Below are 26,875 nucleotides of genomic sequence, written 5' to 3'. Positions count from 1 at the left end.
ATGCATTTTACCGTTCGACCTCTTTTTTAAAAATGACAATGGCATTGTACTATCTGTTTCTCTTACATTCTGTCTCTTTGAACAAAGCATAGTGAGAAGGATAAGAGTTTTATCCAACCTAATACACTGTAGCTACAATGCATGCACAGTGACAGAACACCACTATGCATTTTACTGTTCGACCTCTTTTTTTAAAACAATGACAACGACACTGTAAACCATAGCTTTTGTAGTCTTCCAGAGAACAAGCCAAATAGATTTGTACTCTGTAGTTCTAGAACATTAGGAAGAAGAGAAAGCTAAGGAATGCTTGCTTTTGTTTAGGGGTGCTATGGAAGCTTGGAAACCTTGAATGTCAATGCAAACAATGTGTTTTCATGCAGCGTCACCAGCACACCCCACTTGAGCGCAGACTCACAAATTGTGGCCCGGCCAGAGACAAGTGATTACGTTGTAGGTTCTACTTGTTGATGAACTTACATCTCTGTCCTTGAGGGGGAAAGGAGAAGAAATGAAAGGGAGAGAGAGAGGCTGGCTTGAACTTTTCTAATTGATCAGCTCAAGTCAGCCTGTCCTGGCTGGATATGGGAGCCACAAGAGGAAGAAAACCTATGCCAAGAACAAAATATTGAGAGGCATGCTGACACCCTTCCAAAACAAAGCTAAAGAAAGATCTGTTGTTATCTTGCTAGCCATCCATCAGCTCTCTGGGACCAATTTCATAGTCTTTACGTGGGAAAGGCTCAGAGTGCATTCATCCATAAATAGAGAATAGTGGGACCTTTCTTGCTGTGCAGGATATGAGAACAGGAAGAAATGCCATGTGGGAACCTTTGAACGTGATGGAAAATGCCATTTTTACAAAGTCACTCACCTCATACTGGTCTCCAGGGCAAAGTCGAGCAAAACCAGCCAGACCTAGGAGCCAACAACATTTGAGATCCATTTCAGAAGAAATGCTTATGCCCTCTCTTTCTTACATCAGTGACTCTATACTTGGAACTTGATCATCAACACTCCACAATGCTGCCAAAGCTCTTATGCCATTGGGAGAGCAACTCTGAACTCCATCCTCCTCTCTTGCCAAAGGAGGAGGATCCAAGCTGCTCCATCCAACTACTTCAACTATTGCTCCTCTGAAAATGGTAGTGATGGATGCCTGGTTTATTGTTTCTGTTACTAGGGTTTATTATGGGATGCATGGGGAGATTGTTGGGGTAGTTGGTAGGTTCATTTATTTGGGAGCCCTGAATGCCTAATTTATTCTCTGTTCCCTGGCAGGATTTGTCTGCTGACTTCTGACCAGGCTCTTTAAGTACAGCTCGCCAAGACAGATAAAGAATCAAGCTCATCTTCAAACAAGCAATGCATTGGGCAGCACTCGGCTACTGCAAAATCTTCCATCTCACATTCTCCCTCCCCATACGCCAGGCTTTGCTAGATTATATTTCTTGAAATAGGCAGAATTATGAGGACAATCAGTTACCTTCCTTTCCATGAAGTAACAGCAGCTGCTATTATTACTATGAATAAAAAAAGGTAAATGACCTCTGATAGTTAAGTCCAGTTGCAGGCGACTCTGGGGTTGCAGTGCTCATCTTGCTTTACAGGCTGAGGGAGCCAGCATTTGTCTGCAGACAGTTTTTCCGGGTCATGTGGTCAGCATGACTAAGCTGCTTCTGGCGCAACAGAACACAGAAACCAGAGCAGCAAACGGAAATGTCATTTACCTTCCCGCTGGAGCGGTACCTATTTATCTACTTGCACTTTTTTGCCGTGCTTTCGAACTGCTAGGTTGGCAGGAGCTGGGACAGAGCAACGGGAGCTCACCCTGTTTGCAGGGATTCAAACCACCGACCTTCTGATGGGCAAGCCCAAGAAGCTCAGTGGTTTAGACCACAGCGCCACCGTGCGAACAGTAATTAATTAATGAAATAGGGAGCATTTTCCTGTTAACTTTTCAAATCCTCACAATTCTGACCCAGAGAGGGCCACTCCAAATATGCTCCCCACCCCCACATCCCACATACAAAACACATACGGTATTTGACTATCCAAAAATGTAAGATGAGGGATCAGCTCCCTGTTGTGAAGGGTGAAAAACTGTCTACTAGGTGTGCTCTTTCCTGGAGTGAAAGGGTAACCCCACTCAGGAATATCAGCACACACGTGGGCCTCTTGACTGGGGGCACAGATTTGGGACATTCATTCTACATGACAGGCAGAGCATGAAGAAAGTAAAGATGAAGGTTAAATGAGTGACAATCATTATTATCATTAATCATAAGGCACTCATCTACATGATCACACTGGCACCAAAGACACACTGCTGTATTATGAACAGCTCGCCTTAACTACTAGTTTTGATTATGGAATCAGATGGCAGTGGCCTAAATACATAGGAACGGCAAGGGGAGTGTAGCTGAATGGCATTCCTATTTTCAGCCCATTGGTGGCAGCAGCTCCTCACAAACTGTGCTGACTTTTCATGTATTTAAAAGGGGTTTTGGAGAAATTATTCATTTGCGGTCTACAAAATAATTATTCCGGAGCAACTTCACTTAAACAACATACTCAGGGAAAACCTCGTACTGGCACAACAGCCGGGAGGAGAAAAGGTGCTCTGTTTTAATCAATGAAAACCTGCCACAGAAATCCTGTGTCAAACTCGGAAATAGGACACAGGACTCTCCTGAGTCCCAGTATCCTTAATTCATGGGAACTGGTTTCCTTTCTGCTGTCACATAGCATTTATTAAAACAACATTATTTGGGGCAAATGTCACTCTTGCACTAATGGCTGGTCTAACATATCTTGACACGGCTGTGCCCTGTAGCTTCATTCTTATAGCCAAGGGGATCTTTCCCTCTGCCTGTGAAAATAAAGACCTTGTTTCTCCTGCCCTCCTCCCACACTGCTCCAACTTCCAGAACAATGCAGCCCTCTTTCGGGTTCATATTACCTCCCACTTTCTAATTTATTTATTATTTATAAATAATTTAAATTTACTAGCACGCTGCCATTGGCTCCATCTCCCTTTTGATGCCTTAGTATAGGACAACTTGATCTCTGCAGCCCATCTCCCCTGTTAAACACATGGCCTACCATGGGGCAAACAGAAGCGGGTGAAAACAAATGAGAAATGAAAAACTCTTAAGGCATTCCCAAACTGCCCCTGCATCAGTTCGCTGTGCTCCCGCGCACATTGGAGCCTAATGAAAGTCTATTACATCCTGTCATATATGGTTAGGGTTTAAGCTCCAGCTTCCAGAAACATAGGCTCCAAAGTGTTTTTTCTGGTTTAATCCCAGCACCTACATTCATTACTACTTTCTGGGGAAACCTTTATTGCACAGGTTTATTTGGGTTGACATGCAAAGGAGAACCAGGCTTTTGCAACATCAGTATGCAGAATGACAAAATCGCAATTGCCCAGTTTGTGAAGGACCGTAGCTCAGTGACAGAGCTTGTGCTTTTAAAAATCAACAGCTTGATTCTGGAAAATATATTGCACTCCCATTATAATCTAGATAGGTATTAAAAAATACTCCCATTCTTTGTCTCAGAATCCCTGAGAGTGACAGCATTTCTTAGCTGTCCCCCAAGCTTCACCCCAACCATATCACTTTGAAGAAGAACGCATGCTGAAAGTCTTAGAAAAATGTGCTGCAAATACTTGATATTTCACCATGTACAATTGCTGCCTGTTGCTTTGAATGTTGAGCAGAGTAGTGGGGTTCTTAAGCGTCCATAACCAATGTGACGAGAGAAGGAAAACAAACCTCTCATCTAAATTGGTTTGTGCTCTCAGTGTTTTCAGAAACACAAGCACAGAGAGAGGGAGAGAGAGAGTGCTTTCCCTGTGCTATTTGTGCAGTGAACGTAATGAAAAGTGAGCCAATTACCTTTCATCTTAATGCAGAACTCCCCCATTAGATTTTCCAACTCTCCTTCAATAGTACACATGTTCTGTGTGGGAAAAGAGGAGACTAGTATCAGTTCAGCTATCCAAAATATAGAAGTGCCTTAAAATACACAATATAGCTGGGTTGTTGTTGTTGTTGTTTTAAAAAAATTAACTATATGTAGAAAGTTCCAACGCAGTCCTGACTCTTGCTGAAGCCTGGAGAAGGCAGAAAGGAACAGGGAATTAAAGAATGAGAATATGCTCCCAGAAATGGCTATTTTCCCCCCTCATTGTCCATGGAGTCAGGAGCTTAGCAAGTCTTCCCCAATGTCTAGACTCTAGCGAGCCAGGCTGACATCTTTACAAGTCATGAAATGCTGGAGCAAGCAATCCTTTGACTTTTGGCAGGGCTTAGAAGACCTTTCAGGACTTCTAGAAAGCCATGGCCAACTGTAGCTCTTCCAGGGCATGTATACACAGTGAATGCACACTTGTGAAATTTTCACATGCGACAATTTATAGAGAAGCTTTACACCAATTTCCATATGGAAATGCTTTCCAAGTAAGAATTTTGTAACAATAACTTTTTGTAACAGCCCACAACCCTCCAGCTCTTGGTCTCAGACAAGCACTTAGAAGTTTCTCCCCGTCCTTCTGCACCTGGGAATGAAGTCTAGCTCTGCCTTCAGTACTCCAGCTCCCCCCGCACTGCAATTCTCTCTAGCCTGCAAGCCTCATCTTCTGCCCCCCAAGTCCAGAACTCCCACACAAGTGTTTCTAAAGCTCATTCTCTTCCACGCAGAAATGGGCCCTGGAAGAATTGAAGTGAAGCCCCTGGTAGACAATTTCACAGACAATTTCCCAGTCTGTTAAACCTGTGTTCCCCCAGATACCTTTCAAAAATTCTGGAAGTGAAATTATGACACCAGTCAGGATTTCCTTGGTGAAAGAATACTTCCTTGCCAATTACTTCCATGGTAAAGGAAGAAATCAGTTCCAATATCTGTTGGGCAGTTAACCTGAACAAGTGTTGGTCTTCTTGTAACTCTTGAGTTAACAAGATGAGGTCCATAGTATGAACCTCCACTCTGGGCGGTAGGATCCACAAGGCTGCACACGTATGAAGCTATATCAGTGGCAGCAGATTCCATGCTTTGATCAATCCATAATCTGTCTTCTCAGCACTATAACAACGCAATCAATGCTCCCACCACAAATTAGTGGTAAATTTAACCTGGGGAAGATTACGTGCAATGGGCCATCATGTACCTCTGTGTATTCTTTGTAGCTTTTGTTGATTTCTGTCAAACTCTCCCGAGCTGCCCTACTGGCAGGGGACAACCCAAATGCTTGTTTCATTTTGCTGGCACCATCACGGAGCCGTCTTTGGATACAATAAGCTTCAAACAGTTCGTCAACCTGAGTGGAAAAACCAAAGACCACTGAGTTTTGTTTTAAGGGAAAGAAAAAGGAAAGTTAACCGAAAGGAAGTTAAATGAAGCAATCCAGAATATTTTTCTATACACAGATTGGTGTGTAGACAACTTCATTACTGATTCCACCCCTGCCTTCAAATTGAAAATAATTCCATTGTGGAAAAGGCACCTTCCTATTTACAATGTCACGATGACAAAAATGAATTCATCAGCAGCCTCTCGTATCTCTGTCACTGCCTCATGCTTTTCTATAATTTGTTCAAACCTTCCCTTCTCTCATTAAGCTTTCTTTAAAAACTTACAAAAGATCCCTGCTTATCAGCTTTAGTTGCTTGGATTAATTCTCAGAATAAGAAAAATGCATCAGCAATATGCCACTGTATTGCACTGAAGTAGCTCCTCCACAGAAAGTTCAAGCGTCTACATTAGTTGGCCCCTTCGTGGATCACTGCCTTGTCATGGTGAAGGGGCTTGAATAACTCCAAGAAGCCGAGCTATGCCGTGCAGGGCCACCCAAGACGGACAGGTCATAGCCAAGAGTTTGGACTAAATGTGATCCACCTGGAGAAGGAACTGGCAAACCACTCCAGTATTTTGCCAAGAAAACTCCATGGACATAAAAAAAGGAGAAGCTTTGAGAAGGAAGTGAGTTTCCAAGGCATGCTCTGGTTCATGGGGTCACAGAGAGCGGAACACGACTAAGACGACTAAACAACAACACGTTAGTTGGAGAAAGCTCATCCATCATTGTCAGGTAACACTGACAATCCTTGCAGTATAATATGCTTCACACATTGTCCATGTCTAAACTGGCCAGCTGGAGAAAAAACAGAAATTAAAGCCCAACCCTCTTCATTCCTAATGGATAAAATGTATTGCAGAATAATTCTGTGTGTGTATGGGGTGTTAAGGGAGGTGTGTTAGGGTAGTACTTCTGGTGGGGAACACATTGTGCTCCTTCTGGGGTAGTCTCTCCACCTTTGGTCCCCACCCTGCATGCAGCTCTCACCTGTGGCTCCTAGAAGCTGTCAGCATGCAACACTGGCCACACCCCGGGAAATGTCTTTGACTGGCTGGCTAAACCAGGTGAGGATAACCAATGGGTCACAAACCTTTGGCGAGTTAGGGATCCTGTGTGTGAATACAGGCTCTGAGAGACTGAGCCGGCAAGACCAGTAGTGGGTCCAGCAGGCAAGAAGGTGGTTCTGCATGTGCTGTAGAGGGAAGTGAGGGGCAGATGGGGCTCATCAACCTGGGAGGGGAGCCCATGTAGGAGAAGGAAAACTCTGATCCTAAATCTCTGCTGCTTTGAGGGATATCTTCAGGAGAATAAAAGGCAAAGGAGTAAACCCTACAGAAATCCAGAGTGGAGCCCCTAAGATGGTTGGATAGTGCCTTGTTCCGGCAACTCCTGCAGCCAAGCTGGTGTCCAATGTATTGCTCTGCTTTTCTTTGGACCACATCAGTGAGGCCAAGAGAGGGGTCTTGTCGTCTGGCAGCCCAGAACCTCCATACACACTGCCCAGGCTTGTGTCCCAGGGAGGTCGCTTCAGTGCTGCTAATGCAGCTGTTTGACTTCACCCCCAGAAGTGCACTCCATTGTCTCTTGAGACAGACAGATGTCAACAGCAACAACAACAAACCTGCTTCATTAAAAAAGAAGATATAGATGCCTACAACACACATTACAACTAGTATTATGTTATGCGCCAATCCTCAAAGCTCAGTCCTAGTGGAGGCAGTTTAGAAAGGCTGTAAATGGTATAGCACTTGTGGGTCAGGCTACTGTCTCCATCCTAGAAAATGTTTGCTTTGCTGTTTACTTCTGTTAACAAGGGTGTTAACAAGGGTGTGGTATGACATTTGCACTCTCTTTCTCTTTCTGAGTGGAGTTATCACAGACCCATCTGCTGTGCTACAGAGCTACACATTAGTTACCACATTTCCTGTTTTCCTTGCTTTGTTTCCTGTTCAGAGTATAATTTCGAGTCACAGCTCTCACTGGAAGACCAGCATGCACTGGTCCTCAGTCAGTCAGCTTAAGTTTTGCTACTTTCCATTAAAAGGTTTCCATGAGTTAGTTGCTTACATTCTGGCCTCATAAAACCTTGCTTCACATGAAGTCCCTTTTATTTGTCACCATGGGCTACAGAACAGAAAGCTAATATGCTGAACAATTTAGTGTGGAATTAGCTCTGTAGCAACTCACTCTTCGCTAAAAACACTGAAATCACTTGGCTCTGAGTGGGAGGGACTTGAACAAAAAGTACTCTGCTGCATGACATTTTGCTGGCAGGGAACATATTATTCTAAGAACTATTTTCTTGATGAATATTTGATCCGTGAGTATGGGAATAATGGCTGTGTTCTGGATGCCCTAGCACAGAAGATTTTAGCTGAAAGCAGGCAAACAATCCATACTTGCTGCTATGCTCCTTGCTTTAAGCATGGGCTGCCCTTGGGGACACAACTGCAGTGTAACGCTGGAATGGCACTGCTAGCACAGGGCCAAAGTAACTATACCTAAGTATCTTTAAGTTGTGTGAATCATTGCAAAAATGCAAATAGTCACCGCAGGGGGCCTAATCAGGCTTTGCAAATCAGGAGAAGGAGAAGAGAATTTAATTTATCCAATTATTTGGTCCAAAGGATAGCCTGGCATTTACTGACACAGCCATCAAGTATAAAGGTAAAAGGTAAAAAATGTAAAGGACCCCTGGACCTTAAGTCCAGTCAAAGGTGACTATGGGGTTGCGGCGCTCATCTTGCTTTCAGGCTGAGGGAGCCGGTGTTTGTCCACAGACAGCTTTCTGGGTCATGTGGCCAGCATGACTAAACCACTTCTGGCACAACAGAACACTGTGACGGAAACCAGAGTGCACGGAAATGCCATTTACCTTCCCGCCGCCGCGGTACCTATTTATCTACTTGCACTGGCGTGCTTTCGAACTGCTAGGTTGGCAGGAGCTAAGACAGAGCAGTGGGAGCTCACCCCATTTGCAGGGATTCAAACCACTGACCTTCTGATCAGCAGGCCCAAGAGGCTCCATGGTTTAGACCACAGCCCCACCTGCGTCAACTATAGGACCTCTTGGTCCATGCAAGGTGTCTCTTCACATAGAGGTGCAGTGCACACTCAGCCTCAATAATCAAAGCAATGCACAGGAACTCTCTCTAGGAACGATCTCATTTAAATAGCAAGAATTTACTAGTATTATATGAATTAGTCACCTAGTCAAAATGGGAATGGATTAGCTAAATAGCATGTACATATGGATATATTTTGTTTAATATTTGCAGGTTCACTTGATGGCAGAGAAAAATGTCCCATCTCCCGCTGAAGTCCCCTTGGCAGGTTTTCTGCCTAGCAACTGGGCAGAAAACTGGACTGCCTGTGTCAGCCTTTGGAGTGCCTGTGTTGTGTTTGCTGGGCCTACCTTCTCTTGCAACGTGCCTCAGGGCAGGGCTATGCTGAATTGTTGGATGGTGGCAACAACAACTGGGGGCACATTGTGAACTCCCTTGAATCCCCACACCCCACTTGCAGCTGACATAAGCAATACCACCTAACCCAAACCTTTTTGAAGAGGTGCTTTGTGAGGAGATCTCTGTGGAATAAAGGAGAATGCTAGACTGGCTTTTGATAAAATAGGTTAAGAACAAAGTTAAAAGCAAGATGAAAGGACAGCTGATTACCTTGCTGATGTGGAACTCCAGCTTTCTCATATATCTTTCAATTGCTTTCATTTGCTGCAAAATAAATTAAAAATAATTAGAATGGGAAGAATGACAGGCAATTGAGATGAGCTGAACTGATTTGGCCTTTTTGCAGAACTGTCATATTCTCCTGTCAAACCAGTTTGGCATTCGGAAGGAACACTGCCTTTCCTTAAAGGTGAATACTTTTAATTTCATAGCAACCTTTTTGTAATTAATAATAGAATCATGTACTTGAAAGTAGATTATTTTCTAAAAGAAAATGTAAAAATCAGTGAGGGTTTAGACAAAGAGGGGCTTTTTCAGCCTTTTACCAGTTTCCTCAAAATATAGTAGTAGAACTATTACGAAGTCTGGGTCAAAAACTTGCTGAGAGCAATACTGAGTTCATACCACAATCCTCAAACCACTTTCTCTGAAATAATTATTCTGGATGAATAAGGACTGATTATGCCCATCCTTCTACTGTCTCCTTGCATAACTGTAGCACAATCAGAAAGGTTCCCTTGCACAACTAATCTTATGGTCTGCTGCCACATAGACTGGGTTTAACATTTATTTTTGCAGATAAGTTGCAGATAGACATACCTTGTCTAGATCATACAGCACCCCCTGTAATGAATGAAATGAAAGGATTAATAGTTCAGTAGACATTCTCTCAAGTGCAATGCTGAATTGTTGTCTTGGGCCTTAAGCTAATTTAAGAAGGCAAGTTTTCCCTCCCCATGATGAAGCGACTTTTGTAGCTGGCCCTGAAATGTGTAGATAGATCATGAAGACTTCTAAAAGTATGCAACAACTTTTGGATTTTTTTTTCATCACCATATGCCTAGCAATGCTGGGTTTTCTGCAGCGCTGTTTGTGAGAGAACCACATGTGGCTTTGCACAAAACAGCAACTAGTAAAGAAAGAGTGAAACTGACCGAATGGATCTGCCTTGAGTGATGATGTGGATGGCAACATGGAACAGTACCAAACAGTGTGGGTCAGGCACTACTTTGTGTCGGGGCCTTATTCAAATGTAGCACAGCTCCTAAAGTGTAATGCATTCCAGCGGCGAGATCATCTATCTGTGACAATTGCCACCACATCATAAAATTACAATATAAGAGGGAAGGTTCTACCCAGACAGTACATTTTTAACATTTGGACACTTTAACACAAATGCTTCCTAGTCTGAAATCTTCGGTTGTGGAGACCTCATGGGGGGACTGTACCACTTGCATTACGGCTACCTGAACCTCCTTACTGTTTTGAGTCCTACGACAAAGACATACCAGCCGTGAGTTTCTTTTCATGTCCTTTAGCTGAGCAGTCAACTTATCCAGCTCTGTTTGATGCACTTCCAGATACTCACTGCAAAGATAACAAAAAGCGACACATCAGCCCTGTTACGTTTCAGTAATGAAGTGCCGATTGCTGATTTCTGTGGAAAGAAAAGCTGTTTTGCTAAGTTTTACTCTTGCCACGAACTGTTCAACTAAGTAAAGTTTGCTTAATTAACAGTGCAATCCTGTCCACTCAGAAACATGTCCTACTGAATTCAGTCAGACTTGCTCACAGGTAAATGTGTATAGGATTGCAGTCTTAGAGAGCAGTCTACCCCCTCTTCAATCCACTACACTGGCTGAACAGTTTTTGGATGCAGCTGAGGTTTCCCTCTGTACCAGATTTTCTGGGCTTCACTGGTGGGGATGCGGGCAGTGCCTTCACCACCATGGAAGTCCCTGTTGCATCTGCCAAAAATGTGGGCAAGTGAAAGCTAAAGTTGGCAGTCTGCTCCCACCATGGTAGGCAGGGAAAGAGTGGAGCTGGTCTGGGTAAGGATCTACACAATCTTAAATCAGAAGATGATGGGATGCTTTCATTCTTCTTACCTTTAAAAACATTTTATAGTCAGGGGGCAGCTGGCCAGACATGCATATGGCTTCTGATGCTCATTTCATTATTATTTTAACATTAAATTTATATGCTCCTTTTCTATAACAAAAGTATGCTCAAGTATTATGCTTTTTAATCAGCATTGGCAAACTGTTTTGTGTTTGCTTTTCTCTCTTAATAATAAAGAAAATGTAAAAGCAGTTGTAAAGCACATGGTGAGCGTGTGCGCAAAGAGAGCTGTGAACTGTGAGCTTCACAACTGAAGTAATACACACAGCTATCTAAAGTCACCCACCCCCTCGCCCCAAGTAAGCCCATTAAGTCCAGCGTCTAAAATCACCCAGCTGTACCACTGTGGCTGAACATCTAAAGATTCTGCAGATCTGCCTTGAGCTGCTAAGAGGAGAAGCAAGACCTCATTGCTTTTGGGGAGCTGATAAACCTATCTTTGACATCAGAAGTTAAAATCTTATTCACTCCAGGGGGGCAACAAGTTGTTCTTCCGCAGAGCAGTAAAGACAGTTTTAGTGCTGCTCCAGACTTATAACAGCTCTTACTCCAGTCCATTCTTTAAGGCCCTGTAAACCTCCTCCATCCTTTCTGGCTGAGGCTCTTTAGCAGCGCTGTTACTCTTGTGTCCCAGATTGTGCATCTTCTTCACTTTTGCCTGGGGTTTCTTGAGCACAGAGGAATTTTCAATAAAGGAGTTACACCTGCAAAACGAACATTAAAGGGGAGCAAGGGGTGGAAGAAAAGGTATAAATCGTGATTATCTGGTTATCTCAAAGGAGCATCGCCTAAGGAGCTTTCCCTAACTTAATCTTTACTGACTCAAAGAAATCTGCTTACTGTGCTGCCTGCCAGAGGAGGAAAAGTTTATGGGTTAATAGGTCTGAGCAAACATGACATTCTATCAGCGCCTGATATTCCACTTGCAGAAATGTGCAGTGCCGCTGAATTTGATTTAATTCTTTTGATTTATTTAGACCTGCAGTGGGTCCCCTTGCAAAGGCTCAGTGTGAGTAACAATAGATTTAAAATGTACCATGCAATGAAACTAAATAGAAGAAGAGAAGGGCAGGTTATTGCACTGTGGACCTTTCAGGTCGTTAACCACTTTGATTCATATTTAGGCAGGATGTAATTAATATTAAACAAAGGCACAATCCAAACGAGCTAAGCAGCTTGCGCTCTCTCATTTTAATGGAGCTCTTGCAGGAGACTGCCCTGGTGGCTTAGGGCCTTAACTCAAGTCAACCTGCAATTTGCTCATGGTAGATGTTCTTTGCCTTTATGCTTTGTATGCATATGGAAAATGTTAATATCAAGTAAAGACTATAAATAAAAAAGCAACCTGCAACAAGCTTAACCCTGGCCACAGAAGCCACCTTAAATGGGGGGAGGGGAGTTCTCCAACATTGCTGAAAAAGTTAATGTGTAATAGCCATCTATCCCTAAGCATCATTAATACCAGAACATTAGTATATGTCATGTAAAGTGCAGATGATATTCAGCTATAGAGACAAAAGGGGCACAGAAACACAGGATGGAGATAGGGGCAACTTCAAATTTGAGAGGGCCCTCAGCTAAGCACCCTCTGACAGGTTTCTGTCTCTATCAGTGGTGGCCAGCATAGCTTTGGCAGCACCAACGTTTTGTTTATGTCCTCCATTTTCAGTTCCCACAATTTCCTCCCTATAGTGCTGCCTTTGGCAGTGTGGACATTGTGGTGTTGTGGTAGCTAGACCCAGATGCTCAGCACTGCCCAACAATGCCAGGTTGCTGACTTTGATCCTAGGAAGAGGAGAAAAAATGGGCTGCTGCCTACTCTTGACTTCTTGCTCCAACCCTGGCCTACACTGCTACCTGTTTAAAAAATAATAATGTTGATTTCCATATTCTGGATTTGTGGTGGTGAGTGCACACTGTCTTGAGAAATATTGCTGCAAACAGCATGTCTGAACCTACTGTAGCAGCAAAGAGAATCAATGAAGCAGTTAAGATTAAACTGGATCTAAAGGAAATCAGACTGTTTGACACATCTGTAAGGGAATGAAAGGGCTAGACCCTGACTGCATTCCCTGTGGAATGGTTTCCTTTGTTTTCTTATGACTGCGTGTAACCGCTCCCCATCACCCTCCCTCAATTGTGAAGCTGATGAAAAACCTTGCTGAAGTCTTAAAAGACATCATAGGTCAAGGAGATAACCTTTGGTAAAGCCAGAGCTGTTTTCTGTTTGCTTAATTTAAATCTCACCAAGATATATTGTCAGGTCTATAACTGAGGCATCCTTTGCAATAGATAACAAAGGGATAACAAAAACAGACTCCAGCAAAGCTTCCCACCCCCTGTTTACAAGCTGAAAGCCTGGCTTTGGAGCTGCTACTTGCCTTGATCTTCTTTCCTGGAGGCCGCTGAAGCCAGCAAAGGATTGACTTCTAATAATCCCATTAGGGCCTCCTGGGGAGAACGAGTGTGATCCTACTGACATGATTTCTGGGAATCTGGAAGATATTCCTGCAAGGTAAGAGTAAGGAGGTCAGGTGCAATGGCAAGTTACAGGCAGGTTTAAGATACAGCTTCCCCAACTATAGCTTCAGGACAATAGAAGGTAAATTAACTACACGACTCATGAGATCATTGAAGATATTCAAGTCTCTAAATAATAAAGTTGCATTTTCTTTCAGCAACCAGAACTCCCATTTTAGGACCAGAGGTATCTCTAGAAGTAGGAGACTGAGAAATGTTATCTGTTTATTTCCATGGATTTCCCCCTCTTTGTCTCCTTTGCTCTCAGACACCCACGGAAAGTCTGCTGTGTCTCAGAGATCTTTGTGTTCCAAACCAAGCTGTGTGCATGCAAAGAGAACTTTGCTTCTTGCTCCTGAAAAATGAATTGGGCAAATGAATATGGATTATAGTACTGTACTTGGTTAGCACATGTGTACTATTGACTTGGTGTATGACTGGTAATATGGGAATGCAAAGTCCAATGTGCTTTATTTTTCTAGCTTGTACAAAAGTCTACATCCATTTACTAATTATATTGCTTCCCCACCCCTGTCAAAAGTAAATGTGATAGAATCAAAGATGAGGAATATTTGGGGTAACTGTCTGCGTGAGTAGAAAAATGATTATCTGTATCAGAAATGAAACCTGGGAGATTACTGCCAGAGCCCTACAAGCATCTTCATTCAGAGGAGAAAGAAGCACAGCAAACGAAGAGAAGTGTGGGTGCATTTAGAGGCTGAGAAGGTAGAATATTATCAGTGTGGTAATTCAGGAACCATAAGTAAAAGTATGCAAACTGATTAACAAAAACTCATTTTTTCAGTAATTAGGAAAGCAGACAATTTTTGCTCTTTAGTCAGAAGCTCTGAATTATGTATGGAATTTATACAAAATTGTGTCTTATATCCAAATACTACGTATGCTTATTCAGAAGTCTCGTGTATTTCACCAAGTACTTATTGGTGCTGCTGAAAAACAACATCTTGAGCTTAAATGCTTAAAGAACTAAAAGGTACATGAAGAAAATTCTGTATCTGATTATTTTAAACATCAAGGTACCTGAGCCATACAGGAGGAAATTTATAAACTTTGGAATAAAATCAAAACTCTTTCCATGCCTTAGTATCTCAGAGCTTCCCTTATTATAATAATTCAACAAAACTGAATTATTGTGCCCTTGAGAAAAGTTTCCACTGAAACACAATAGAGAACTTACTGTTTTATTAAAGTTCCCTATTTTTATTTTTTTATTTTGAGGCTTTCCTCCTTTCCTTTCTCTCTCTCTCTATGGTATGGGACTGTCCTCTTTCTGTCATTTATCTATATCAGCACAGCAGCAGAGTGTTGAACTTCTTCAGCTCCCGTCTAAGTAAAACAAATGCTTAAAATCAGGACCAAATACATGTTTCTGGGCCCTGCACAAAGTGAAACCATTGATTGCACCTGAGAGCAAAGGCATCCGAATTTCTCTCAGATCTAGCAAGCTAGAAATGAAACGACAGCTGTGTTATCTTAATGTGCATTGACATCATTTTGCAAAATGAGATATTCTACTTTTGTAATTGTTTTTTTTTTATAAAAAAAATACACTTCACGCAGTTAGTAGCCACAAACTCCAAATGGGTTCAAAAGGCAAAGCAATGGGAAGGTGGGAATTACACACTGATAATTGTTGACTTTGCCTAGGTTATGTTAGAGGAGTTACGAACCTTGAGTCTAAACTTAAGAGATTGCTATTAAGGAAAGAGCTCAGAAACAGTGGCAGGCATATGGGGTTCAGTGGCAAAAACATTATACAGCACATCAAACAGCAGAAGGATAGCAAAGACTAGTGTTAATTATGAGGAGTTCATTTACATATGATGAGCTGCTTCTTAGTCAAAAGCCTCATCCTGTCAAAACAAAATAACACACTGCCAAGTTAATATATTCCATCAGGTCCTTGTTAATGCACACAGGAGTAAAAAAAACCCCAAAACTCTGTTATTGTGGAATGCATATGTGTGCCAATCTCAAGCAAGATAAATCATGCTTCCAGCAAATTTAAATTTTTCACTAATCACAATTAGGAGAAGAAGGGAACTTAAAATTCTGGTGACCAGACTGGTTAAACCATTAGGGTTACCCAAGAACAAACCTTGGCTACTGCTCATGCCCCCCCCCCCCCGCCAAAGCGGGGAAATCCATTGACCCTGGTTTGGATGGAATGCTAAGCCAAACCTTGGCTTGGCTCTAGGTAGCACAGCAGCAAGAGGGCTGTGGAGGAGTGAAGTGGTTGCAATTTCTGCTGTGATCACCTGCATGCATTGCTCACACATTCACACTTAGCACACACACACATCCCGCACATCACCCCTCCCCTCTCCATCAGTAAGTGCCAACAGCCCTTTACAAAACATTTAATCCAGGAGACAAAGAAAAATATAACACCACAAGTATTTTCAAGACTGCACTGCACATTTCACACACTGACACTTATGCACTGGGTTTTCTACTCAGACTAATTTTGAATGTGTGTTAGAAGACACTGCATGCTAATAGAGGACTTGTTGAAGCTAGGGTAATACACCTGTACTCTAGCACAAAGGTTGCACACTATTAAAAGCATCTGTAGCTCATGAAAAATACATTTGCTCCCTGACTTCCTTATGCAAAAGCAACTGAAGCCAGTTACAAATTCCCATTGACCTTAGTGGATGCAAAGTATCACCAATACTATAAATGCCATTTCCTTTGGAACACTGCAACTCCTTATAAAGCTGAAATCACTAATGATGATATGAAAGAGAACACATTCCAGAAGGCTGCAAAAGATGCTAAATGGTTTAAGGATGAATGATAGTTTTTAACATTGGGAAGAAATGCTGAATAATTTTTTTTTTCATTCTGCATAATCCTCAAGATGGATTCACTATGAAGGGAAAGTAATTCTTCCCCCAACACACAGCTGAATTATGTAATTTGCTACCACAAGATGTAGTAATGACTAACAGCCTGGGTGGCTTTGCAAAGGGGATTAGAAGAATTAATGGAAGATAAAGGTATCAAAGGTAAGTAGCCATGATGGTGGTATATCACCTTTAGCGTGAGAGGCAGGGGACGTCTAAATGCAAGGTGTTGAGAATCAGAATTGGGGACAGTTCTGTTGCACTGTGGGTTAAACCACAGAGCCTAGGACTTGCCGATCAGAAGGTCGGCAGTTTGAATCCCTGCGACGGGTGAGCTCCCGTTGCTCAGTCCCTGCTCCTGCCAGCCTAGCAGTTCGAAAGCACGTCAAAGTGCAAGTAGATAAATAGGTACCGCTCCAGCGGGAAGGTAAACAGCGTTTCCGTGCGCTGCTCTGGTTCGCCAGAAGCGGCTTAGTCATGCTGGCCACATGACCCGGAAGCTGTACGCCGGCTCCCTCGGCCAGTAAAGTGAGATGAGTGCCGCAACCCCAGAGTCGGTCACGACTGGACCTAATGGTCAGGGGTCCCTTTACCTTTACCTGTTGCACTTATGTCTCTTGGCAGGCTTCCACAGACATCTGGTCAGCCATGGTGAGACAAGGATGCTGCAATAGATGGGCCTTTGAGCACTTGTTATGTTCTGATAAATGACTTTCTATAAAATAAATCCCAAAATTCTGCCCTCCTGATATATTTAAGTATCATTTATGATGCATGTGAAACCCACAAAATAATAATAAAAAAATGTAGAGGGACAGCTTTCATTTGGATTAATTACATCAGGATGGAAATAGGCAGGCTTTTGACTTACACAGAACTTTTCGTTAGGCAAAATGAAAGGGTTGTGGGTGACACAGCGTGACATGGAGAGCAAGGTCAGTCACGTATTATTATTTTTTTGCCAGTAACTTCTGACAATAGTGGCCTAGTATCTTTTTCAGTTCAAACTGATGAGCAAGAAGTTGCATATTACTGTAACGGCTTGAGAACACATCTCTCAGTTCAGCACATTGTACTTTATATTAAGAGTGATGCAACATTTGAACTGAGAACCATGACACTGTGAAAGAGGTAGCAACTGAGTGCATTCATTCAAAGAGTCATCGTACAGCCCTGCCCCTAACTCCCAGGGTTTCTGCAAAGATTAAAATAGAAATTGGCATTTGGTTGCTCTTTGACGTGATGTAAGGACAGAATGGACATTCAACCTTTACTTATATAAAGCAAATGTATTTTTAGTATCAGGCAGGTTTCAAAAATCCCTGTGTGTGTGGAGAAGGGCTTCCAGGTGGTTTTTAGGATATCTAAACTCACCATAAATAAAGGTACCAGGAACTAAGAGCACAAACAAGAATAAGAGAAAAACACCAATGTGTACCCTGCAAAGCTCATTCATAACAGAATGCTAGCAATGGGATAAAACCAACTATCCAATGAAGTAGTTCCATTTGTGCAGTGGGATTTTCTCTCCCACTGCATTATCTCTGCATTCAGCCCCTAACCTCCCCAAATCTGCTCTAGAGGGTTGAGGAAAGCAGCAGAACCCATTTAGGGGACATGTGGATGCATAATTCTTGGATTCCCATAAAAATTAGAATTAATCCAGATTTGACTAAATTGTGCCAAACATGGGAATCTCTGGGCTCAGTTTATGCTAACAAGGAAGACTAGCCTGGCAGAGCTCGCTGAGTGTGGGTGGTGAGGAGGACAAAAGAAGATGATGGCCAGCCATTAACCCATTGACGAAAGCTATCAACAGGACAAAAGATGCTGGTGGACACAGAGAGGGAAGACCCAGCCAGTTGGGAGGGAGTAGTTTCCAGGGATACAGTGGGTGATGAGGTAAGCAGACAGGGAAAAGTGTCCTTTTTGCAAGCTGGAGAGGTGGGAGGCCAGAGCACAAGGCAGGCAGTCTGTTCATGCTATTGCTAGGACTAGACATGTTCTTTGGGGTCTCTTGGAATCCATGGCTGCAGCAGTGGCAGGAACTGAACTTCCTTGGGTTGTGAAAGCTCTGCACTCTCTCCATCTAGACAAGGGTTGTATGTATGTGTAAATAAACCACGTATCATAAACACCCCAGACTCCGCTGTGCCTCATTGTCCGCAAAGGGAACACAGACCCTGGTAAGTGCAACTGGAACCCCGGAATCCCACACTGCTCATGAAGTTTGGAGTGGAGTGTTAATGCTATCTATTCAACCGCAATCCAAAACCAGAACAATTCATGTTCCAAACACCTGGACAATCCAAAACATCTCGAGTCTTTGTTAAAAGGTGTCCACTGTGGTGGGAAGACTGAATGCTACTTGGGAAGGAGTTCCATAGATGGAACACAATGAAACTGAGTCAGCAATTGGGCTTAGTTAGATCAGCATTTTAGGAATTAGGAATGAATTAGTTTAGATTTTGCCCTATTCAGGTTACCCTTCGATGCAGTCATGGAAAAATTTGGGCCTGCCAAATGTTGCTGAACTACAACTCCCATCAGCTTCAGCAAGCATGGCCAATGATCAGGGATGATGAAAGTTGTAGTTCAGCACACCTGCTCCAATGAAAGGTGCATGGTAAGTCTTTGCCTCTGGGACTTCAATTTGACCATTTTCTGCTGAATAAAGTTTGTTTCAAATCCATAATCTGCCTCTGCTTACTAAGGAAAATATTTTAATGCTTCATTTATATATATTTATCTTAAAGTGCTTGTACATAAATTCTTGTTCTACAAAATATTTAACTTGAGGCTGAATGAACCACCCATAATGTGCCTTCTATATAGCAAAGTGTTGAATGAAGAAACCATTTTGTTTTGACAACAGAAAATGCTACAAAATTGTAACTAATGAATGATTGCAAATAGCAACTTGCCTAGTTGCCTATAATGAGTAAGGCAGCATCTTAGATAGGATAATTTAAAATGCCTTGTGATGTGAGCATGGGTCTTTTCTGCTAACCATAAGCTCTGCAGTTTGATAACTCTATGTATCTATACCTAGTACAACTGCTTACACAGAAAAACCAAAGCAGACTGTTGAATGATGCTGAACATGTTTAGATAGGAACTAAGAAACATCATAGGGGAAGGAATGTGCAGAGTGATTGTTCATGGGGGAAAATACACATACTGAGAACACTATTCTATGCCTGCCTTTCTGTCTTTTGGTTTCTATGGCTGTATTTGAACTTGTGCTTTACTGTGACTGTGTTCAGCTGGTGAAGCTCTCTAAACTAGTTAAATATATTAATTCTGAGTTCTTTTTCCATTTCCACACTTCTGCTTTTAGTTAGCAGAGAGCCTGAGGACAGGATTTGTTTCGTGAATGGATTTATATCCCCCGCCCAAATGCTTTAATGTGATAAATTGAAGGGGCTCCGCTGGTTCCATCGCTTATGCAGATGTTTATGTTCTGTTGATTACAGACTAATTAGCAGAATTACAAATGTAAAACTCAGGGAAACAAAATCCTTCTGAGAGATTTGAAGAACTGAAAATGGTACACCCATTTACATACAATATAAATATCTTGAGCTGGTCAAATTCAGGTGTCTGTTACAGATGAGGTATGTGCTCCTGGAGGTAATTCTAATAATAGTAATAATAATAGTAATAGTAATAAGTAAATAAAAATTAAAAAATTGTCTGGTAGCACCTTTGAGACCAACTAAGTTTGTTCTGGGTATAAGCTTTCGTGTGCATGCATCAGACCAACACGGCTACCTACCTGAATCTAGTAATAGTAATAATAGTAATAGTAATAGTAATAGTAATAGTAATAGTAATAGTAATACCCTGCCCATCTGGCTGGGTTGCCCCAGCCACTCTGGGCAGCTTCCAAACACATATAACTTTCTCATCTACATGAAGAGATGGGCCAAAATTCCACATGTGCAAAGGGATATGTGTACATAGCTGCCTACTCTAGTGAAACAATGTGGAAAGAATACCTGTACAAGAGCTTCAAATGCACCCTGGTATAGCCTCAGGTCTCTGGTTTGAAGAGATCAGATCAAACTGATAATGTCGTTAAGGAGACAGATGTTGGACTAAGCTCTGAAGTGAGCACAGAAGACCTGAAGATTACCCAAGGAACAAAATCACAACACAAATAACAACAACTGAGTGATATTCATTCTGCTCTTCTTCAGCAACAGCACATTTGTTGTCCAAAACTGTAGATGACACGTTCCTTCAGGAAAGATTTATCATATCATATTTGAAGAGGAACAAAATATACCTTACCATTAGCCAGAAACCGTACCATCGCCTTCAAGGATCCTCAAAGCAAACCTACTTCCTTGAAGGAAAGGCCACAGAGCTGAGACACACTGGCTTATGCAAGTTACCAGCATCTGTGTCCTTTTCAGTAAATCTTTAATAAGAAGTAGAACAGGTTTGAGAGAAGATCTTTCATTCTTTTGAACTTTTCCACTGCTGCCATTTGTGTGTCAGGAATGCTGTCACTGCGATTGTACAGGGGCCCTAAGCTTATAGAATGATAAATCTAAGTTTGCAACCTCCAAGGCGCCTTAACAGCTGCTGGAAAAATTAGAAACAATTTTGCAAAATCAAATGTGATATGCTGCTATGGGAGTCATCCACAGCTTTAGGGCTATTCCAGTCATGTATACCTTGCATTGAATTGTGCCTGTTCCTTTCAGGATTCCCCTGATTTTTTTTCCTGCCCACAGCAACAAATACCATCCATGCAACAGATTTTGACGGCCAGGAGACATTTGCACATAGTGCAAAGCTGCAGTCCTACACATACCCATCTGAGAATAAGCCTCATTGAATATAATGAAACTTACTTCTGAGCAAACATGCATTGCAAGTTGTTTTACCTCTACTTTTTTACTTGGCCAAATTGAATAATCCATTTTGGGTGATTTTACAGCAGATGCTCCAGTCGTGTGTTTCTGGCCAGTGTTAATTGGGAAGGGCCATGTCAATGGCAAAAATCAATAGTCCATGCAGGAGGACTCAGGTTCAGTTCTTGGGGTCTCCCATGTAGAACTGGAAAGGCTTCTGTCTGAAATTCTGGAGAGCCACTACCAGTCAGTGTAGAGAACAAACAGGGGCCACCAACCTTTTTGAGCTGTGGGTACATTTGGGGACCTGTGGAAGAGTTGTGGGCACCACATTAAAACACACCAACAAACCAGTCACACACATACATGCACGCTCATTCTTTGCCATGGCCTTTGGTGTATGTGGGGTACTGCAAGACTCCATCTTGTCTCCCATGCTTTTTAATGTTTACATGAAGCTGATGGATGAGGCCATCTGGAGATCTGGGCTGAACGTCATCACTATGCCAGTATCACTCAGATTTATTTCTCATTTCCATCCTTCAATCTCAAAACATGGTGGACATCCTGGACTTCCACCTGAAGCTTGTACTGGAGTGCATGGGAATGAACAAGAATTAATCTGGACAAAATGGAAGTACACTTGGTGAGATATCCAGTGGTTTGGGTGCAAATGTATAACAAATAAATAATGAAGCAAGAGCTTACACTGGAGTGCATTAATTATCCTTCTCTATAAGTGTTTTGTCCATGGGTACTCATGCACTTTTGGTCATCATAACATACTTTCTATGCAACTGTATCCACGATGAGGGCAAACGTCTGTGAGCCTGAGCCCAAAGGAGATTATGTGGAGACCACATTGAACCAGCACTTGGTCTTGCTGTTTTAACTTCTACATACATAAACTAGAAATGCAAGTCAACCTAAATCTTGTTGCAATAAATAAGAGCTCTAGACACTTCATGGCTCCTAGATGTAGCAAATGGCTTCAGAACTGGGTAATAATGAGTCCAGTCTCATTATTTAAATTTCTGCATTTACTTCAAGTTGAAAGTTGGCCTTCAAATCTGTCCTTATTCATTGCATTATATGCGCTCGTGTGTGATGTACAGTCGTGGTTTAAAAAATAAGATTGCATTAATGGTGCCACCCAGTAGACTATGTGCCAACTTAACTACAGTGGCATGTGGAGCTGTGTCTGAGGCAAGTGGCATTGTGATGACTGAAATGGGTTTAAGATAGTGTATGTGAGATGTCTCCAGTCCTACTATGACCATGTGTGTTATCATCCATTATCATCCACTCAACAGCTTCCATAATACTTAAGCAAATTGAGCAGCAATGATTGTTGTTCCCAGTTTGATATATGATTCAGCCAAAGCATTTTCTGAAATTTTACCACAGAAGCAAAGTACTGGATCTGGACATAGAAAACAGTGGGTGTAGTAGAGGCAATTCACACAATCAATTTTTCCATATGAGAACAATTCCAACAAAATACGTTCATTTTGTGGAAGTGCAATATTTGAAGTTACATATATGGCCAGTAGCTACTCCCATGACAGCTGCTTCTGGAACTGATGGTCCCAGAATCACTGGAGTTTCTGTCAAGAGATTCCCAGTGTTTACCCATTACAAGGGGACAATTGGGAATAACATGAGTATTTTGTATAGTCCAGCAGCTCTTACTGCTCAAAACTGTTGGGATATGGCAGCAGGTAGATAGATGTGATGTCAGTGTTCAGATGCAGGAATTATTAAGAACCCCTTGCAAAAGCTGGATGACAGGAACACACAGACTACAAAAAAGTGGCCAGTTTTCTCGCTGCTTGTTCTGCATCAGTATTATAATGCCACAACTGCTGGCGTTGCCAATATACAAGTGTCTGGGGCTCTGAAGATTATTTCCTGATCACAGCTCTCACTCAACAGGTACAGAAAAAAAGTAAAACATGGAAACAATAGAGGAACATTAGCTGTGAAAATGGGAAAAACAGGTGCAACCATGAAGGGAGCAAAATCTTTAGGCCATTTTTCCCAAGAGGAGAATTGCACTTTGGGTGTAAATGCTAATGCATGCGAATGTTAACAGATTTAGCAGCCAGTGCATGTGTAAAATACAGCTGATTTGCATACAGATTGAGGAGGAAAAACCAGGGTGTGACTGGATCAGCAGCTGACAAGAGAAACCAAGATAAGGCATTCTTTGAAAAAGTGACTATCTCCTAGTTTTTACTGTCCTAGAAACTAAACAGATCAAACGATAAAATCTTGGGCCATACCCAAGACGAATAAAAGGATGAATGGGGGATATATTATCCCTTTCTTATGCTTTTGCCACATTTGCATAATTTGCTTGCTAATCAAGCATTAAAAAATTGAATTATGTGTGTGCTGGCTGCTTATTGTGTCACTGACATTTAGCCTGATTTAATGATATTGCTGCAGGTTGAAGATGATGAAGTTAGACTTCTTTGCCTGTGTCAGGAAAACGAAACCAACATTTTAAGCTCTGGCTTGCGCTGGCAAAGGAAGAATCAATATTCCCAGGCTTACCAGTATACAACACACTCTCAAGCCCAAGACTTGTTAAAAATATGGGCGGGGTGTTTCTTTATCTCTTTTACTGTTCCTCATTTTGCAGGTCACAGTTCCTCTTTACAGAGTCTGGATCAGGGAGAAGCATAAAAAGAAACAATTAAAGATATTGCTGCTATTACTGAATACTGTGGTAACAGCCTATGAAAGAACCAAGACAGGAACCCTAAAACACCTAAGTTTCATTAAAAGCTAATGGGAATTAAGACACAAGCTGAATCAATATAGCCTTTTATAATGTAACTAGCTAGATTTTGGGTTTTAATTTTCTCTGAAATGTAGTATTTGGGCAAGTGCCACTGAAGATAAGATTGGGTCCTTGATTCAGTAATTATGCTCAAGCCTGTTAATTTAAAAGCAACACACTCCATTTGAATTGCAGATTTACAAAAGCCTTCAAGTTTAAGAGGCTGGCACCATATTCTGCACATCACAGGATTAGTAATCACTTAAATCTTTTCAATATAGAGACATAAGGATAAACGAAGCTTGGATTAACCAGATCTGACAGTGTTCGTTATCACTGAAAGACAAAAGTAATTATCATTTATCTCCTTTCCTTGCTTACATTAAATCTGTATGAATTAGTAATAACCACTTCTCCCCCTTTCTCTCTCTGACCACATTCAAGCTTCGTTCTAAGCCATAAATCATATAGCTCACTATGCATAAGGAAATTATGTCCATTTTGTTCCTCTCCTCTCCCTGCCCCACCCCCAACAGTGCCCAGAGGAAACAAACCACAACCCTTGGCTTAGTGTTATATCTAAACCAGAAATCATGGTTTGTATGGCTCCAACAAGACATTATCCATCAGGAAGAACAAGCACTAAGGAAATGATAATGGTTTGTTTCATTTGTACACTAACAGGGTGGAATAAAGAGAAGCAAAGTGGGCCAGTTTGTTCATGCTTATAAGGTTGTGTGACTATGGCTACATATACACACCTAAAATGTCTTTTTTGGATTCTCAAAAGTAGGACAGATCTTGAAAGCTTCAGCAAAAAAGAAAAATTGTATGGAAAATATTGTTGGATTATCTTGGGAGAGTTTTGGGGCGATTATATCACTGTTGTGGCCCCATAGCATGGTGGTCTGAAGCCTCATTAGTGTTTGGATGAGAAAACATGAGGGAATCCTGTGGATGTTTTCCTAAGGTCTGTAGAAGAAAGGTGGAGTATATAAATTTAATGGCAAATGAAGTGATAATAGTTTATTGCTCACTGCCTATATCTAATAGAGATCTTTTGAGTGGTTTAAACCTCGACCTATTTAGATTCCTGAAAAAAATATGACAGCATGACATCCTGGTCAAACAAAACAGCAAAAATACATCCTGCTCATTCCTGCACCACTTAAGGCTACAAACAAGGCTACAAACAAGGTGGCATATTTCACCCCAAATATATTTCAGTTTCCTGAATATAGAAGGCCTTCTGAACAAGTTGTTTAGATGAAAAAGCTTGATGCAAATCACAGGCTTGGTTGAGTGTTCTATATAATCTTCCAGGTACTTATTTTGCTATCTGGGACTAGTGTATCACACCAAGAGACAATTTTCTAGACAGACAGAGGGTGGGGGGAGAGGCAACACTTAACTTTGCTGAAATTAAAATATCCTGTATTTGCTTCATTGCGTCTCCCCGTGTGGGCTCACGATCTGCCTAAATCCAAGGTTATCGTGCTCTAACATATTGTAATCAGTTTGGGTCAGGTTTCCCAATTTCTAATCTAGCCTACCTGAATAATTGGGAGCATATAGCTCCCCAGAGGGATGCGGGTGGCACTGTGGGTTAAACCACAGAGCCTAGGACTTGCCAATCAGAAGGTCAGCGGTTTGAATCCCCGCAACAGGGTGAGCTCCTGTTGCTTGGTCCCAGCTCCTGCCAACCTAGCAGTTCGAAAGCACATCAAAGTGCAAGTAGATAAATAGGTACCACTCTGGCAGGAAGGTAAATGGCGTTTCCGTGCGCTGCTCTGGTTTGCCAGAAGCGGCTTAGTCATTCTGGCCACATGACCCAGAAACTGTACGCCAGCTCCCTCGGCCAATAAAGCAAGATGAGCGCCACAACCCCAGAGACGGTCACGACTGGACCTAACGGTCAGGGGTCCCTTTACCTTTACCTTTTTAGCTCCCCAGAGGTAGCAATGCCCGGGGGGGGGACTCTTCAGGCATCCATCTCACCATGATAATGGATTTGTGCTATGAGACTTTCTATCACTGTGATTCCACTGATCTGTGAACCAGGATGCCAGAACAGAGTGTCTGGATCTTGAGCTGATCCCGGTTTACCATCTTTCATTGTCTGAGCCATCTGCTGGCCAAGGAATAGAAATAGCTAGGTGCCTACCTAATCAAACCTTATTAAGTTAGGTATGAAAAACTGAGCAATCATTACAGCCCATCTATAGCATAAATTTAAAGGGACATATAACATGCAGGGGCAGACTTTGATAATCTTTCATAACATGGTGCCCTGTGTAAGGCCAAAATTTGGTGCCCCCAAATGGATCTTCTCAATTATGGATCTTCTCAATTTTGCACTCCCTCATCTTGTTGCCCTGTGCAGGGGAACAGCCCACACCACCCAAAATCTGGTGCTGATCACAAGGACTCTGTAGTTATTACTATATGGTTATTGAGTTGTAAGATGCTGATGCTGCATAGTCTCATTATGCATAGTAACCACAAGTGAAAATGCATATGCATAATCTTAAGTCTTTAAATATTTTGATAAGCTATTGGATGATTTCTTCAGCAAAACAGAGGAGGGTGGAAGAAAATCATTCTGTGAGTTTTGCACAAGAGAAGCTTTGCATCTCTCCCAGAACTGATCTCACCTCTTCAGGCAGTCAGGATAACATTATACCTTTTTGATAATGGTGAAAATAAACTTTAAACATTGGCTTCATTCACACATAATAGCAAGTCGGAGTTCAGTCATTCATGCATGAGCCTCAGCTTGGATACATTCTTCCTCTTCTCCCTTCATGCACTGTGAAAAACTTCCTCACTTCCTCGCTTGTGCAAAACACAGTTACCATTAACTGAACTGTAGTTTGCACAAA

At 42.0% G+C, this 26,875-nt stretch overlaps 1 protein-coding gene across 7 annotated transcripts in view; it reads right to left on the bottom strand.

The window, feature by feature from the left end:
- The window catches only part of RIPOR2 (RHO family interacting cell polarization regulator 2), a 99,616-nt gene that overhangs the window by 21,525 nt on the left and 51,216 nt on the right, over window positions 1-26,875 (bottom strand). For all 7 annotated transcript variants that reach the window (XM_053396743.1, XM_053396737.1, XM_053396739.1 and 4 more), the window contains exons 2-9: window positions 13,332-13,458; window positions 11,499-11,654; window positions 10,338-10,416; window positions 9,649-9,672; window positions 9,040-9,093; window positions 5,177-5,326; window positions 3,906-3,969; window positions 875-918 (exon numbers count right to left, since the gene is read on the bottom strand). In XM_053396743.1, the coding sequence (XP_053252718.1) occupies window positions 875-918; window positions 3,906-3,969; window positions 5,177-5,326; window positions 9,040-9,093; window positions 9,649-9,672; window positions 10,338-10,416; window positions 11,499-11,654; window positions 13,332-13,458 (698 nt within the window). The remainder of the gene's footprint in view (window positions 1-874; window positions 919-3,905; window positions 3,970-5,176; window positions 5,327-9,039; window positions 9,094-9,648; window positions 9,673-10,337; window positions 10,417-11,498; window positions 11,655-13,331; window positions 13,459-26,875) is intronic.

This window comes from Podarcis raffonei, chromosome 7, assembly GCF_027172205.1.
Source record: "Podarcis raffonei isolate rPodRaf1 chromosome 7, rPodRaf1.pri, whole genome shotgun sequence".
Lineage (NCBI taxonomy): Eukaryota > Metazoa > Chordata > Lepidosauria > Squamata > Lacertidae > Podarcis > Podarcis raffonei.
This window is presented reverse-complemented; position numbering and strand designations above follow the sequence as displayed.